At 46.5% G+C, this 18,370-nt stretch overlaps 1 protein-coding gene and 1 pseudogene across 1 annotated transcript; both read left to right on the top strand.

The window, feature by feature from the left end:
• Nucleotides 1–1,671: 1,671 nt before the first annotated feature.
• On the top strand, nt 1,672–5,792 carry LOC129393150 (translation initiation factor IF-2). The gene is given in 6 exon segments (XM_055092326.1): nt 1,672–1,693; nt 1,696–1,847; nt 1,849–1,916; nt 1,918–2,007; nt 2,009–2,103; nt 2,106–5,792. Coding segments are annotated over 6 exon segments (753 nt in total). The 3' UTR covers nt 2,432–5,792.
• A 2,514-nt stretch (nt 5,793–8,306) lies between these two features.
• On the top strand, nt 8,307–9,455 carry LOC100992992 (double homeobox protein A-like; annotated as a pseudogene).
• The last annotated feature ends 8,915 nt before the right edge of the window (nt 9,456–18,370 follow it).

Raw genomic sequence — 18,370 nt, 5'->3', positions numbered from 1 at the left:
CTCTCTCTTCAGGCAGAGGTAGGGCTGCTTCCTGGGACAGAGGCATAGATGGTATTTCTGGCTCTGCAGTTCCTGATGAAGACATACTGGGGCACCCAGGCTAACCTTTGGCAAAACTAGGAGCTGAACTCAGGAGTCCCTGATGCCAGCCTCGCTGATGCGATCCCCCCTCCCCTCCCCCATGTGTCTTGCTCCCTAGCTCCCTCCCCACCAGCTTCCAGGCCAGGACCCCCAGCTGGCTGGTGGAGGATGTCTTGCTCCTCAGCAGCTAGGATTTGTAAGTATTTATAGGAACATGGAACAGATCAGTGGCTGACAGGCCCAGGGAGCGTGCAGGCCCCTTCCCAGAGGTCAGCAGCTTCACTCCCCCTTCCTGCACCCCATCCTGATTTGACGGAACCCAGGATGACAAAGAGGGAGTAGGTGAGCAAGGTATGGGGTGGCAGCCTCCATAGGAGCTCAAAGGATGTATTTGTCCATCTGCCCTGGGCTCAGCTTCCACACTCTGAGTCACTCACATCCCTCCACCCTAGCCGGAGCTCACCTGTGTGCCCACATGACCAAGACCACACTGACCCCAAATGTACAGTTTCAACTCTCAACACTTCACTGTCACACTCACGTGTGTACACACATGCTTTCTAAATTCCACAGCCACATGGATGCTCACAGGCTCACACCTTTGCACACACACAGGCTCACTCACAGGCCTACGGGGGGCCCAGATCCCGGTCATTCCCACAGGTCTTTATAAGGGTTCTGGGAGGGAAACTTGTTTCCTGTCTAAGGCAGGGTGGGAGTATGTGTGTGTGGGGGGGGAACGAGAGTGAGTGTGAGAGTGCATGTATGTTAGTGTGGGTGTGTATGTGTGTAAGGAGCAGGAGTGACTGGGTCCTGAGTTTAGGGAGTGGGGAAGAGAAAGGAGAGATGGAGACAAGCGCGGACCAAGAGACACTCAGAGCTGACATCCTGGAAGAGAAGCCAGGCTGAGATAAGAGCAAGGCAAAGAAATAGACACCGACAAGGATCAAGCCAGGGCAGGGTAGGGACTGGGGACAGATCCCGCCCCCATGAGAAGCTGTCACATTGTTGCTCAGGTGGCCTGTGACAGCAGCGCCATCTCCAGCTGGAGCCTCCCCTCTCTGGATCTTGTCATTGTAACTTTGCTTTGCTACTTGGGCAGCCAGGAGTGGTGACAGGCAGGGAATATGGTGCCCAGGGCAGCTAGCCATGCCACTCCAGTCCGGCTGCCAACCCACCTGTCACTGCCCATCTCATCACCTGTGGGGGTGGGGGTGGGTGCAGATGAAACCAGCGATCACCTTGGCTACCCTTGCCTCCTAGTGCCACAGTGGAGGCTAGGGGAGCAACCGGCCTTCCTCCCCAAAAGGTGGTCAGGGTTAACCGCACTTTGCCCAGGTCACTGAAGCCTGCAGCTGAGCTTGGGGAGAATGGGCCGTCTCTGCTCCCAGGCACCCAGGAACTACTGGAGAGAGACAGGAACCAGCCTATGAGACAGGGGCTTAAGGAGGAGGTTGGAGAAGACACGCGTTTGGCATAAACCGGGGGCCCCTCTCTGCGCTCACCGAGCCGGCGGCCTGGGCGGTGCTGAGCCTGCCCCTGGCGGCGTTCGCCTGGGACAGCGCCTGAGCGGTGGCCGATCCCACCTGGATGTCCCGGGTCGGCTCCCACCCCACGCCGTCCCCGGCCGCAGTGGGGAGAGGCTCGCGCTGGTCCTTGCCATACTTGGCTGCTGCCGGGCTCGGGGTCCCGCGTCGTACACGCCCCATCAGCCCTGGCCGCCGCTCCTGAGGGAACGCCCCGGGGAGCCGTTCCGGGCCCCGACGGCTGCGGGCCCCGGAGCCAAGAGAAGAAGCAGGTCCCAGGGCCGACTCCGCAGCAGCATCTCCAGCTTTGTCCGGGAAGCAGAGGCCGCCGCCGGCCACAGTCGTGGGTGAGAAGAAGGGCGCGAGGCGGCCGGGGCTCCTGCCGGGCACCCCAAGTGCGCGCCAGGCTTCTCCATGACAGCTGCGGCCCGGGCTGCCTGGGGCCTGGGACTCCGGCGCGGTCCGGCCGCGAGAAAGGCAGGCGCTGCCCCAGTGGGGAAGGGGCAAGGCTGCGGCTCCGGCCACCGGGCGGGGGCACAGAAACGACCCCGGCGCCGTCTGAGCGCCCAGGTCCGTTCCTGCCGCGGCCAAGAGACACCCGAGAGCGCCGGCGGCTGGGGGACCAGAGGGCCCTGCAACTCACCAGGCGGCCTCGCGGCGCAAAAGCGGGCGGAGCCAGAGAAGGGGCTCGGCTAGGCGGCCACGCTCCCTCCCCGGAGGGCGGCGGGACTCGGATTTCGCCGCTGGTTTTAAAATTGTGCCTGCGGAGCCCAGGACGCTGGGAGGAGCGTTCTGCGCCCCTCCGGTCGCGGTCTCCGCACTAAACCGACTTCCAGAGCCGCCTCTGCTCCCTGTAGGGGCGGAGGGGCGGGCACCGAAGTCCCACCAAGTCGCAGGTCCTCAGCCTGGGGCATGCTTTCTATGCTCCGGATGCAGGGGGGTACTCTGCCTCTCTGCTCCCTGGGGGCCAAGGCGTGCGCTGCAGGCTGGAGCTGCGGCTCCGAGGCTTCCAGGAGCCCCGGCCCCGCCGTCGGTGGAGAAACGCTGGGGGCTTCGAGGTCGCGGCTTCCGGAAATCCGGTTACTGAGCGGAGTTGGGGGTCAGGTTCCAAAGGGATAGCGCCCCGGGTTGTAATCACCATCCGGCCCGCCGCTTCTGCAGCCGCGAGTCTACAGCGGAGCTGTTGGGTGGACCAAGCGGGTGAGGCGCGGGCAGGCAGCGGCTCCGCCTCGTAATCCTCCTCCGACCGGTGCCCAGGGGCTGGCCCCACCTTTCCGTCGGTCACCCACCAACGCCGCTCCCTCGATCCCCAGCACCCCTCCAGGCCCAGTTCGCTTCAGAGGCGCGAGACCCGGAAAACAAGGAAGAAGCGAGCTCAGCCTCAATCCCCGTCCCCACCCCACTTTCGGGGCCGCTGCGCTGGAGAATTGAAGGGGGTGGACCCCGGATTAAAGCCGCTCCCTTCCCAGCCTCGCTCCTCTTTCCTTCTGTCCGTGATGATTTCTTTATTGTCAGGCGAGAGCCAGGCTCCCCGCGCTCACGGGACCGGGCGGTTGGGAGCAGGTTCTGGAGCTCACGCCTGGCGTAGGCGGAGGTGACCCCAGCGCCCTCGCCCGTGCAGGGGAAACAGCTGGTTCCCGCCCGGATGGGGAAACCTGGACTGCGTGGGCTCGGGCGCCTGGCAGGCATGCGGGGCCTCTAAGGCTTGGCCACTGTCACGGGTCCTGTGGTTGTTGCTTCCCCCCTCGCCACGCCCTTCTCCTGGGACGGAGATTCATTCCCTGGCGGGTGTCGGGGACCTGGGCGCAGATTCATTCCCTGGCGGGTGTCGGGGACCTGGCGCTCTTGCAGGGACGCCCCCCGGAGTCTGATACGTGGACTTTAAGATCAGACGCTTCGGGGCCGGGCTGGGAAAAACTGGCGGAAAATATTACAACTCTACTCTCAATGCCAGGCTGTTGTAGAAGCTCCTGGGACAAGCCGTGAAGTCTCCGCAGGAGGCTTCAGAGATATACTAGGCGGCTGCTCAGTTCGCCAAGGTCTTTTCCATTGACTCACAAGCGCCGCCTGGAGGAGGAGGCCGCGCTGGACGCGCCGGCGGCGCCTTTGCCTGGGGGAGCGCAGCCCCGAGCTGTGGCGTGGCCGCGCTGGGAGCGGCGTGTCAGAGGCTGGGCCTGGGGACCCGAGGTTGGGCGGGGCGCAGGAGGTGGGCTCAGGGCTCTCCAGAGCACCCCCCTGAGCTGACCCGCAGGACTGCCGGGCCAGTAGGCACGGGGCCCGCGCGGTGACCTGCGGCCCCGAGGCTGGAGCAGCCACTGCAAACGCCGCGCTGGCCCCAAACACTGCGTCCTTGAAATGTTTTAATTAAGAATAATTAATAGGGCCGGGAGTGGAGGCTCAAGCCTGAATCCCCAGCACCTGGCGAGGCCGAGGTGGGAGGATCCCTTGAGCCCAGAGGTTCAAGACTAGCCTGGGCAACACAGTCAGACTCCATCCCTACAAAACAAACAAACGAAAATAAAACAAACAAAATGAAATTAGCCCGGCATGGTGGCGCGGGCCTGTGGCCCCAGCTCCTCGGGAGGCTGAGGCAGGAAGATGGCTTGCGACCGCACCACTGCACTCCAGCCTGGGAGACAGAGCAAGACCCTGTCTCAAAAAATGTGTATGTCTGGGTAAATGTATAGATTTTAAAACTATTTTGAAGGCGGCCTTTTTAACTTTAAACTGACCACTCTGGAGGAGACGCCTGACCCAGAGCGCTTTCCCTAAAGTTCGGTGCCCAAAGTGCACCTTCCCATGGTTGGGGTTTCTGCCTTTCGCCAAGCCTTGCCTCTTGCAGAAGTGGGCTCCAAAGTGTCTCCCGCTCCGCCCCAACTGGAGAACAGTGTAAATTGTCGGCCGGGCGCGGGACCTCATGCCTGTAATCCCAGCACTTTGGGTGGCTGAGGCGGGCAGATCGCTTGAGGTCAGGAGGTCGACACCAACCTGCCTAAACATGGTGAAACCCCGTCTCTACTAAAACTACAAAAATTAGCCGGGCGTGGTGGCGGGCGCCTGTAATCCCAGCTACTCAGGAGTCTGAGGCAACAGAATTGCTTGAATCCGGGAGGCGGAGGTTGTAGTGAGCCGAGATCGCGCCACCGCACTCCAGCCTGGGCAACAAGAGTGAGACCGCGTCTTAAAAAAAAAAAAGAATTGTCAACCAGAGGGAGCGGCAATTCAGAAGCACGCTGAAGCCAAGTCCTCAAGACTAGAAAGCATGAAGCAGGGGAGGCGTTTTGAAAGCGTAAGGACAAAAGACCATGGGCCTGGATGGCTGATTCCGGGATCAGCATCGTAATTTGTTGAGAAGGAGGCCGTGCTGTGCTGCCAGTTATTAATGGGTTTAATCGGTTGATACACAGCCCTACTGGCCTAACCAGTAGCCCAGGGCCCGAGAGGATTTGCAGGTCGTGTCAGAATTTGATTGAAGTTCCTTCCACTTGGCATAAGGAGACACCATCAGCCTGATTGAGAGGGTCATGGTGAGATGGAGCCCGCCAAGGTGGCAGCGCTGAGCTGACCAGGCCACGGACCATAGAGTGGGAGCCTTTCCTGCCCCCTTAACCGCAGCTAACATCAAAAGCACTGGTATGGGCTGTCTAACTGGAACCTGAGTTGGTCTTTGTAATTACGATTCTTTTGGGTTTATTTTGCCAGTTCATTATCCACCCCTCTGAAATCAGGCCTCCCAAATTTAACAGGTGCTGGGGAGGACCCCAGGGAGTGGCTTGTGGGGGCTAGCTGGTGAAACTGCCCTTTCCTTTCTGTTCTATGAGTGTGATGGTGTTTGAGAAATATGGGGCTATGGTTCAGGCACACTTCACATGTGCAAAGATGGAGAAAGCACTCACCTACACATTTAGGCTCAGAATATTGATTGAAACATTTTGAAATATCAAAAATAAAATGTTATTTTTAAAGTTTCTCTGAGATTTCGCTTAAGTTTTGGTAGATATTCTTAAATTTTAGTGACCTCAGTTTGGGAATTCAGTAAGCCAAATATTGTATCCTTATTATTAGTTATATAGAACTATGCCTTAGACTTTGTTAGAAACTTCTGCTTCAGCTTGACTGACTCATTTTCCATTTCTGGTTGTACAAAATGAACTGACATTTTAATGCTGTGGCCACCTTTAAATAAAGTACAATGTGACAAAAAAATACAAATGTTTTCAGAGATAAATGCATTCTTTGACATCTGAGGTTACAGCAAATCTATTCTTCGCCTGCTTGCTTGTTCAGAGTTGTAATATTTGCTTTGGTGTAGAGCTGAAGACACAAATTGGTAACCAGTGGAATTATATGGCCTCAGACTTATTTATTCTCATCATTTGTTTCCCTCATATGCAAATTTATTCTGTACCAGGAAATGTCAATTTAATTATATTCTACAGTACACAGTGAATCATGTAAAGTTAGTCAAGTTGTAAATACGCTAGAACCATTTAAGCTCACAAAAATATATCAGCGCATCATGGGTAAGTGACCTTCCCCTGAGAAAGCGTATCTGTTTAACTTGCATGATCTCACCCTTTAGTGTTTACTTCTTTAGTCTACATTTGTTTCTCAGTTTTAAGTATAATCATGATATGAAGAGACAAGTGAAATCACCACAATTTTGTTTCCAAAATGTGAGACCATGCAAATACTGAAATGAGATTGAATATCCAAAATATCAAACCACAATTATGGCTTTGCTTTACTTTTTGCCTGTTTAAGTGACATGTGGCCTACAATAGTTGGTAGGTATTCCTACCACAACCTTGCTTAGAATAGTGGTTGGCTAAATATAAACTTTAGAGATGAAGGTGGTTCTATACCCAGATTTCAGAGTGACTGCTATGTCCACTTTACTTTCTTTAAAATACATATTTTTTTACTTTTCATTTTCATTTTCTTCTTGGTTGACTTATTTTGGCTTAGGGATTTTTTTTTCCCTTATGATCTCAAGAAATTTTTTCTCATTTAAAAAGACATAATCGTGCCAGGTGTGGTGGCTCACGCTTGTAATCCCAGCACTTTGGGAGGCTGAGGTGGGTGGATCACCTGAGGTCAGCAGTTTGAGACCAGCCCGGCCAAAATGATGAAACCTCGTGTCTACTAAAAATACAAAAAATAGCTGGGCATGGTGGCAGGCGCCTGTAATCCCAGCTACTCAGGAGGCTGAGGCAGGAGAATCGCTTGAACCCAGGAGGCAGAGGTTGCAGTGAGCTGAGATCACGCCATTGGACTCCAGCTGGGTGACAAGAGTGAAACTCTGTCTCAAAAAAAAAAAATTGTAACTTTTCCCATATAAAAAAAAAAACACAAGATCTGGAATACAGAGAGAAGCATAAAGCTTTGCAGGTCATAGATGTAATCTTCCAGGAAAAATTTCTTTCAGATGTGACCAGAATTGGAAACATATTCCCTGCCGTCAGATAGCACTGGCTTAGGAGATGAATGAGGAGGAGTCTGCAGGCTACCTCGAGGATAAGAAGGAGGCAAAAGGCAAGCACAGGGGCAGCATGCACTCAGACTAGGGCTGCTCCTTCCTGGGCAAGTTTCAGAAACTCACTGACAGAGCTAGAAGCTCCCATAGAGATGAATGCCCACATTTTCCAGATGGGAGAACTGACGCATTGAAAGGCTGAATGACTTGTCTAAGACTTTGGGGCCAGAACAGGGATCTTATTCCAGTATTTCTTGCATGAAACCATTCTACTTTCCATGTTTCTAATTTATAACTTTTTAAAGGTCATTTTAAAAAGGAAATAACATAAACATCAAGTCTGGAGGCTAGTGGTGGGATTATTCGCATTTATTTTTCCACTTGACTTGACATTTCAGGGCAATAGTGATGCTTAAGTAAAACCAAAATTATCCTGGGAATATAAAAAATAATATATCTGTTTACATTTTGGTGTGGGATGAGTAGAATCTTGTTTTCAAATTCCTTGTTTGAAAGGCTATTAAGAAGAATACACCCTCACTTAACAGTTTTCTAATTCCTTGGTGGTATCCTCTGTCCCTTGGTAACATGTGAAAGTAGAGCACACTTTTCTATTTTTGTTCCTGCCGCACCCCTCATAAGGTGAAGCACGCATAGAGCACTCCCAGGGTCAGTGTGAGCCCAGCACCAGCTCAGGCTGCCGATGCTCCAGAGTCGGATTCCACCTTCCACTCAAATGGCAGCCACAGGTAGACGTGCCCATCACAACCAACTCTGTGCGGTCATAATCTCTGTTTATTCTACAAGTGGTTTCCACACGAAAAATGGCACAATGTTTCTCCGAGGATAACTACATAAAAATCAGCATACTTAAATTCACAGCAAATATTCAGACAATTGATGAAAACACTTACCCAAACAGTAATTGTAGACTATGCCTTCTGAATATATTTTTCATAAACTTGCAGTAAGGAATCCTCACAGGCACTGAACAATTCAAAAAACGCAAAGCTGTTTGTTAGAATACTGGTGATTTCGGGTAGAAACTCATGCATATCCTGGTAAGGGTTGAAGTTGCACAGGTGTTTTCATTTGTCAAAGCCCAGAAAACCATAAGCTTTAGATTTGTAAATTATGTTGTATTATATGCAACCTTTCTTTTTAAAAATGAGCTGTAAGTGGTCTCCCAGACAGTAGCTCAGCCTCCAGGACTCTCTTCCAGCATGGCCAAAGACACCTCTTCACACAAGATGGTAGCAGCAAATCATAGGTGCAATCACACCAAATTCACAGAAGATCAATTGAAAATCCTCATCAATACCTTCAATCAAAAATCTTACCCAGGTTATGCTATGAAACAAAAACTTGCTTTAGAAATCAATACAGAAGAGTCCAGAATGCTTGTTTAATGCTTCTAAGACTTTTCAGTGGATTAGTCTAAATGATAAGTGTATTTTTAAAATTTTTAATAAAAATTTATAATTTTTAAGTAAACCTTTCTGTTAACAGTCTTGATTAGAGGATTTTAATTATGCTTAGAGAGAATACATCTGTATCTTCTTCTATTTCATTTGAAAAGTACCACTTTTCAATGTCACACCCATAATGAGGCAGAGTCTAGCTCTGTTGCCCAGGCTGGAGTGCAGTGGCGTGATCTCAGCTCACTGCAATCTCCAGCTCCCAGGTTCAAGCAATTCCCTACCTCAGCCTCCAGAGAAGCTGGGATTACAGGCACACACCACCACACCTGGCTATTTTTTTGTATTTTTAGTAGAGATGGAGTTTCACCATCTTGGCCAGGCTGGTCTTGAACTCCTGACCTCATGATCCACCCACCTCCATCTCCATCTCCCAAAGTGCTGGGATTACAGGCATGAGCCACCGCGCCTGGCTTTTTTTTTTTTTTTTTTTTTTTTTTTTTTTTGAGACAGAGTCTCGCTCTGTCACCCAGAATTGAAGAGCTAGGCACAGATTCCAGAAAAGACCAGAACCTGACTTTAGATTCAAGCCACAGCCATGGGCAAGATCAACCTGGTGTGGAATTTCAAAGTAGAGAAGCCAGACGGTGTCATACCACCTATAGCGCCTCTCAATTACACACTCTCATCAAGGCATTTATGATAAACCCATACCCTGGGATTGATTCCAGAGAACAACTTGCTGAAGAAATTGGTGCTCCAGAGTCAAGAGTCCAAATTTGGTTCCAAAATCAAAGATCTATATTTCATCTCCACAGAAAAAGAGAAACTGTTGTGTTCTTAGAACAAGAAGACCAGGGGCAAGATTTCTGAGGGACTTCAAGGTACAGAAAACACACAAAATGGCACCAACCTCACTAGCACTCTCATTTCTCTAGAGCCAGAACATGGTGAACACAGTCAAGTTCAGTGTATTTGGTATTATCAACTTAGGCCCCAACTCTCTCTCACAGTCCTCCTGGGAATCTATCCTTTTGCTGAAAGTGCAAGTTAAGCCTTCTGAAGATGGTAAAGAACTTGGCCGGGTGTGGTGGCTCACGCTTGTGATCTCAGCACTTTGGGAGGCTGAGGCAGGAAGATTGCTTAAGCCCAGGAGTTTGAAACCAGTCTGGGCAGCATAGTAAGACCCTGTCTGTATTATAAAAAACAAAATAAATAAAAAGGACTGTAGGAGGCCGAGACAGGTATAGGAGGCACCACACTACCCTATTGACACAGCCTGGATCCAGAGTTCGGCAGAACTTGAGACAATGAAAATAAACTTAGTAATAATCATTTTTCAATCATCGCAGTAATTATTGATTTGGACAAAAATCAGTTAACCTCAAAACCTTAAAGTGACACTGCTCTGCCTATGGAGCAGCCTTTCTTTTATTCCTTTAGTTTCTTAATAAATTTTCTTTCACTTAAAAAAAAACCTTATAGTTTGACAAAGAATGAGATATATACCTCATCTCAAAGAATTTCCTCACACACAGTTATTAATTACAAAAGGAAAATGCGTAATTTTGCAGTGGAGAAATATGGCCAACCCCACCCTAACCAAGTGGCTGGTAGTCACTGCACCAGTAATGGCACAAACCAATGTGAGATGCTTCCTGATACAATACACTAAAAAGGGCACAGTCTTTTCTGCATGTTGCTGACAAAAAGTGGGTAAGCTGAAACTGAAACTAATAATTAGGCAATGTCAAGCAAACACGAATTCAGGTTGACAGCCTGCAAAGTAACATCCATGTACTCTTCAGCAATGGATTGATCCTAGCTACTCAGGAATCTGAGGCGGGAGGATTGTTTGAGGCCAGGAGTTCCAGATCAGCTTGGGCAACATGATGAGACCCCGCCTCTACAAACGTCTTTTTAAAAATGAGCCGGGCAGGGAGCGGCGGCTCACGCCTGTAATCCCAGCACTTTGGGAGGCCGAGGTGGGCGGATTACGAGGTCAGGAGCTCAAGACTGTCCTGGTTAACACGATGAAACGCCGTCTCTACTAAAAATACAAAAAATTAGCCGGGCATGGTGGCGGGCGCCTGTAGTCCCAGCTACTCACGAGGCTGAGGCAGGAGAATGGCGTGAACCCAGGAGGCGGAGCTTGCAGTGAGCCGAGATCGCGCCACTGCACTCCAGCCTGGGCGACAGAGCGAGACTCTGACTCAAAAACAAAACAAAACAAAACAAAACAAAACAAAACAAAACAAAAACCAGGTGTGGTAGCGTGCATCTGTAGCCTCAGCTACTCAGAAGCCTGAGGCAAGAGGATAGTTTGGACACAGGAGATCGAGGCTGCAGTGAGCTATGATCGTACTACGGCACTCCAGCCTGGGTGACATAGCACTTTTCTGTTTCCAAACAACAACAAGAAAACAAAAAAATGGATAGAATAATGGCAATAAAATGGAGAAAAAGTAGGCTGACTCAGGAAATGCTTAGAAAATGCAGCCATACCTCAAAGATATTGTGGATTTGGTTCCAGACCATCACAATAAAGCAAATATTGCTATAAAGCGAGTCAAACAAATTGTTTTGTTTCCTTGTGAATATAAAGTTATATTGACTGGGTGTGATGGCTCATGCCTATAATCCCAGTACTTTAGGAGATGGAGGCGGGAGGATCACTTGAGATGGAGGTTGCAGTGAGCCGAGATCACGCGACTGCCCTCCAGCCTGGGCAACAGAGTGAGATTCAGTCTCAAAAAAAAAAAAAAAAAAAAAAAAAAAAAAAATTAGCCAGGCGTGGTGGTAAGTGCCTGTAATTCCATTTACTAAGGAGGCTGAGGCAGAGAATTGCTTCAACCTGGGAGGCAGAGGTTGCAGTGAGCCGAGATCAGGCCACTGCACTCCAGCCTGGGCAACAGAGCGAGACTGGGTCTTAAAAAAAAAAAAAGGCCGAGCGCAGTGGCTCATGCCCGTAATCCCAGCACTTTGGGAGACCGAGGCAGGTGGATCACGAGGTCAGGAGTTCAAGACCAGCCTGGCCAAGATGGTGAAACTCCATCTCTACTAAACATACAAAAAATAGCCAGGTGTGGTGGCATGTGCCTGTAATCCCAGCTACTCTGGAAGCTGAGGTAGGGAATTGCTTGAACCTGGGAGCTGGAGGTTGCAGTGAGCTGAGATCACACCACTGCACTCCAGCCTGGGCGACAGAGCTAGACTCTGACTCATTATGGGTGTGACATTGAAAACTGGTGCTTTTCAAATGAAATAGAAGATACAGATGTATTATCTCTAAGCATAATTAAAATCCTCTAATCAAGACTGTTAACAGAAAGGTTTACTTAAAAATTATAATTTTTTATTAAAAAATGCACTTATCTTTTAGACCAATCCACTGAAAAGTCCTAGAAGCATTAAACAAAACAGAAGCAGAAAGCTCCTTGGTGCCATAACTTTGGATTCTCCATATCATCACTCACTAAAAGGAACCAAAGCTTCTTGGAGAAATGGCTGCTTTCTGGCTGCAGGCAGGCAATGTGCAAAATCAGTCTAGAGCACCTTGTCATACTGGAAAGCAAGGGCACTTTTATACCCCCCAGGATCATGTCCATAGGATCCGAGAGGCAACTTGAAGGAGGTCCCACTATCCAAACATGAACTAATATAAGCATCAATAATAATGATGACCACAAGCCAGGCATGGTGGTTCACACCTGTAAGCCCAACACTTTGGGAAGCTAAAACAGATGGATTGCTTTAGCCCAGATGTTCAAGACAAGGCTGGGCAACATGGTAAAACCCTCTGTCTGCCAAAAATAGAAAACAAAAAAATTAGGCAGGCATGGTAGCATGTGCCTGTAGTCCCAGCTACTTGAGAGGCTGAGGTGGCAGGGTCACCTAAGCCCAGGAGTCTGAGGCTGCAGTGAGCTTTGATCATGCCACTGCAGTCCAGCCTGGGCCATAAAGCAAGATTCATCTCAAAAAAACCCAAACAAACAAAAATGATGATGATGATGATGATGATGATGACTGCAATGAGCAGGTGCACACCTGATGTTTAAATCATCAAGCTTATAATGATATTAAAGCATGCAGTCAATAGAATAAATACATCATCCAGATATTGGAATTAGCATTAAAAGACTGCAGTACTCCCCCTTTATCTGTGGGGCGTACTTTGGAAGACCTCCGTGGATCTCTTAAACCATGGATAATATCAAACCCTACCTTAGCACTTAACACACACTGTGGCTGTAACTTTTGCAGTTTGAGGTACAAAAGCAAAACTAGCAATAATTTATTTTTCCTTTTCCACAATTTTACAAATAAAAGATTAATTCTTACCCTAGATGTTAGCAACCTCAGCATATTTTTTTTCCTCATTAAGTGGAAAACTTTCTGCTTTTCAGTTACTGAAAGCATTTTCAGGTTTCTCTTTTGCATATCTGAATTGCCAGCATCACTACTCTTGCATATTGGGACCATTACTAAATAAAATAAGGGTTACTTGAACACAAACACTGCTACACTAAGCTAGGTCCATCTGATAACTTAGATGGCTGCAAATGTCTAATGAGCAGGAAGCAGGAAGTGTGGACCTGCCGAGCAAAGGGATATGTCGCATCCTGAACCGGATACAGCAGAATGGCGGGAGGTTGCATCACATTTCTCAGAACAGTGCATGACTTAAAACTTACAAACTGTTTACTTCTGGAGTTTTATATTTAATATTTTTTGACTGTGGGTGACTGAAAGTGAGGAAAGTAAAGCCACAAATAAGGGGATACTACTATATTATAGATATGCTCAAGGACTGAAATAATAATAATATTGAGTAAACATGTGTGAAATCTCAGTAGAGATAAAAACTTAAAAAAATTAAAATTTGAGTACTTAAAAATACAATATCTTACAGAAAAATTTCATTAGACTGAGAAGAGGCAGGAGAATAATTCCCAATATTTATTTTTAAAAAATCAACCCATTTTTGGCCAGGCACGGTGGCTCACCCCTATAATCCTAGCATTTTGGGAGGCAAAGGCAGGCAGATCATGAGGTCAGGAGATCGAGACCATCCTGCCTAACACGATGAAACCCCATTTCTACTAAAAATACAAAAAAAATTAGCTGAGCGTGGTGGCGGGTGCCTGTAGTCCCAGCTACTCGGGAGGCTGAGGCAGGATAATGGTGTGAATCTGGGAGGTGGAGCTTGCAGTGAGCTCAGATCTTGCCACTGCACTCCAGCCTGGGTGACAGAGCAAGACTCTCTCTCAAAAAAAAAAAAAAAATCAACCCATTTTTAATTTCTTCAAGTGCTTTCTAGGATTTTAGGAAAGCAGAATACTACTTAGAAAACTGGTAAATAAAAAAGTAACTGATAAATAGAAAATGGTAAATAAAGGGAAAGAATCCCATATTTATTCTACTTTTTCTCTACAAGCAGTACCTCAGGGTAACCAAAGAAATAATGAAGAAAAACTATCTACAAAAGTTTTCTATTCAATATATGAAAGAAGAATAATAGAATTAAAATGGCTCAATTTCTTGACCTCTAATTTAATCAGTTTTGGAAGTTATCATCCCTGCTGCTCTGGGTTTGGTTCAGCCAGGAAAACAGCCAATTAAGTATTATAGAAATAAACAGTTTAATATAAGAATTAGTGCCTACATTCTTGTGCATCTAAGCAGAAAAAAAAATGAAGGTTTGGCAGGTTGCCTACAGAAAGTCAGAAACACAATCACAAATGGCATCAGCTGAAAACACTGATATAGGAGGGAAAGCAACAGCTCATGAAGAGTCCAGGAAACTTCTGTATTCACCAGGATTATGAAGTACATGCTCATGTGAGGTCTATGATGGGGCTATATCTGGATGCTAGAATTGCTGAGAAGAAACTTGTTAAAAGCTGTGAAAGTCTCCATGCCTGGCTGCCAAAAATTGCTCACAGTGACTTCGGCTTTACTTTTGTCTTTGGAATTGTGTGTGAATTTTCTCTATTTGCAAATTTTATGAGGATTCATTTAGGGAAGACAGTTCTAGAATACAGGCTTCTTAGTTTTAGAAAACTGTAGTGGTTGCTGCCAAGTTGGCAAAATAATTCAAAACAGCTGCTAATATCACAAAAAGAAAGACAACTAGAAATAATGTTTGGGTAGAAAAACATAATGTTGTCTATGAAATATTCTTCAAAAAAATCTAAACAGTTCCTTAAACTTTCATGTTTTTCTAAAAAACACTTAGTTATAAGGGTTAATGGAAGACATCCTAAAACTCTTCTGTTGTGGGAACTCAGGGACCCCGAACGGAGGGACCAGCTGGAATTGTGGCAGAGGAACATAAATTGTGAAGATTTCATTTTAATATGGACATTTATCAGTTCCCATATAATACTTTTATAATTTCTTATGCCTGTCTTTAATCTCTTAATCCTGTTATCTTCGTAAGCTGAGGATGTATGTCACCTCAGGACCACTGTGATAATTGTGTTAACTGTACAAATTGATTGTAAAACATGTGTGGTTGAAGAGTATGAAATCAGTGCACCTTGAAAAAGAACAGAATAACAGCGATTTTTAGGGAACAAGGGAAGACAACCATAAGGTCTGACTGCCTGTGGGGTTGGGCAAAAAGAGCCATATTTATCTTCTTGCAAAGAGCCTATAAATGGATGTGCAAGTAGGGAAGATATCACTAAATTCTTTTCCTAGCAAGGAATATTATTATTAATACTCTGGGAAAGGAATGCATTCCTGTGGGGAGGTCTATAAATGGCTGCTCTGGGAATGTCTGTCTTATGCTGTTGAGATAAGGACTGAGATACGCCCTGGTCTCCTGCAGTACCCTCAGGCTTACTAGGGTGGGGAAAATCTCCACCCTGGTAAATTTGAGGTCTGACTGGTTCTCTGCTCTTGAACCCTGTTTTCTGTTGTTTAAGATGTTTATCAAGACAATACATGCACCGCTGAACATAGACCCTTATCAGTGGTTCTGCTGTTGCCTTTTGTCCTGTTCCCTCAAAAGCATGTGATCTTTGTTAGACCCTATTAGTAGTTCTGCTTTTTGCCCTTTGAAGCATGTGATCTTTGTACCTACTCCCTGTTCTTACACCCCCTCCCCTTTTGAAACCCTTAATAAAAACTTGCTGGTCTGAGACTCAGGTGGGCATCACAGTCCTACCGATATGTGATGTCACCCCCGGTGGCCCAGCTGTAAAATTCCTCTCTTTATACTGTCTCTCTTTATTTCTCAGCCAGCTGACACTTATGGAAAATAGAAAGAACCTACATTGAAATATTGGGGGTGGGTTCCACCAATACAGATTCTCATATTCTGGTGATTAAGATGGGAGCATCTGTGGGGGTGTCCATTTCACACAGAGTAAAAGCCCAAGTTCTGACAATGTCCTACTAGTTCCCATGTGAACCAGACCCCACTTCCTGTATAAGCTCATTGGTTACAACTCTTTCCCCTTCACTCACTCTGTTCCAGGTACACCGGCCTTGCTCTTCCTCAGCACAAGCCCACCCAGGACATTTGCACTTACTGTTCTCTCTGTCAGGAGACCTCCCTCCTTCCTTTAAGTCTCTGCATAAAGGGAACCACCCTATGAGTGAGGGTTTCTCTGATTACCCCTTCCCCATCTGGACACTCCCTTCCATGCTCAATTTTTTCCCAGAGCTCTTAATATCACAAGTCTGTCATTTATATTCTCTCTTTCTCTCTCTCTTTCTTTCTTCTGTCCTCTCCCACTAGAACATCATCAATAACGGGTGTTCTGTCTCTTGTCATAATCCTTAGCAAATACCAGGGGCTCAACAAACAGTTGTTGAATAAGTGAATCTTACTTTAATGGAAAAGCAATTTCCTTGGACTCAAAGATCTGCCCTAAAGTAGGAACTTAACCTGAATAAATAAATGAATGAATGGGTACAGGAGAGACTCAACTTACATCTCATTTTTGATAGGTATAAAGACTAATATGAAAGCAGTGCTTTACTACTTAGAAATCAGACATAACGGTTTAAGTGGCTTATTCAAGGACATACAATAAAGGGAAAGTAATACAGTCACATATTAAAACTCCAGCTAAGCCCCTGACTTTATTTTGCTGTGTCCCTGCATGTTCTCAGACCTGACAAATCAGAACTTATCTAGATTCTCTTGCTTGGCTGAAATATTAGTACCAAAAAGGTTACAAGTTAATAAACTCTGGATTTATTATGAAAGGAAATTTCACAGAAATCTCAAAAGCATTTATCTTGTATATTCAGATACGTAAAAAATATACAGAGAGATATCATCATCCATGCTTTAAAACACCCCCAGAAGCAAACCTGAAGCATAAACTTCATGTGCATCATCAGTGCCCAGCACTGCCCATCAGCCAGCCCAGAGCAGCATCCATATGGTCACCTCAGGTGTTGGAGACACAAAGAAACAAAAGACGTTCCCATCGGGGGTCATGTTTGTTGAGGGGAAAGAGACACGGGGACAATGCAACTGACTTGGAATGGGACAGCAATTTGTCTTCCAGAGGCCGTCTCAGCTGCATTTTGCAAAGTGTTATGCTAGCCTTGCTCACACACCAGCAAAGCCCATGCCAACTCACCATCCAGCAACATCTCTCTGCCTGCTTTTTTTGAGGGGGTGTGCCAGGGTTGTGTTTTGTTCAAACTTGAAAACTGCATTTCTAGGAATCCTTTTACCAGCATATGGGTGGGAAAGAGGACCACACCGTGATGAGGAAGCTGGACCCAGAGGAGGGACTGCCAGGTTCAAATCTCACCTCTGTGACTCACTAGCTGTGTCCCCCACAGGCATGTCACCAACCAACCCTCTCTACACCTCAATGTCCTCACCTCTAAAAAGTCTGCTTATAATTCTTATGATAATTGTAGGCGATATTGCAGGAAAAACACTTATCTTAGTGCCTTGCAATTCCAGGCCTTAATACACACTACCTATTATTATAATAGCTGTTACTATATTAGTATTATATTAATGTTGACTTTTTAAAAAAATCACCATTCAAAAATAAATAGTACATTTGTCTTCATCTTGAGTTTAGCTCGTGACAGTGACTTCTAAAGGTTTATCATTTATCTACAACTAAGTGTTTGCCTATAATCAGGAAAACCTGCTATCAGGCAAATGTTAAGATTAAGCTTTTCTACATATGGCTGGCAAAAATAAAGTCATTTAAAGCCTTCCCCCTCAATTCTACACCTGAATAAAAATATACATGAGTTGTTAATGGAAAGCTTAACAGAAATGTTGAACAAAGATGACCTCATATAGTATTTAAATAAGATAAGCAAAATGAGTAACATTTTAAAATATATACATAGGCACGTGTAGGTTCAACTAGACATTTTTCTGGCAAATTACTGTCTGATAAAATAATTGTTTAATCTAATATCCTATATTGCCTCACTGCTTGAAAAATGAAATAAGATCAAATGACATCAAAATATACATTTATTTTTCTGTTTCTACTAACCATGCTAACCGAGGACACATGTCAGAGGCATTAAATGAGCTTTACACCAAGTTACACAAGAATTCACCTCACACCTGGAGATCCTGATTTAGTAGGCTGGGGAGGAAGCAAGTATTTGAGTTCTGTAGAAGCTCCCCAGCTGTTACTAATGATAACACCTGTGGTTATTAACCACTGTGCAAGATCTCTCTTTTTTTTTCCCCCTTTCAACAGGGTCTTGTTCTGTCACCCAGGCTGGAGTGCAGTGGCACAATCATGGCTCACCGCAGCTTTGACCTCCCAGGCTTAGGTGATCCTCTCACCTCAGCCTCCTGAGTAGCTGGGACTACAGGCATGCACCACAATGCCCAGCTAATTTTTTGTACTTTTTGT

This window comes from Pan paniscus, chromosome 8 (assembly GCF_029289425.2).
Source record: "Pan paniscus chromosome 8, NHGRI_mPanPan1-v2.0_pri, whole genome shotgun sequence".
Taxonomy (NCBI): domain Eukaryota; kingdom Metazoa; phylum Chordata; class Mammalia; order Primates; family Hominidae; genus Pan; species Pan paniscus.
The sequence above is the reverse complement of the archived record's forward strand: the minus strand, read 5'-3'. Positions and strand labels throughout refer to the sequence as shown.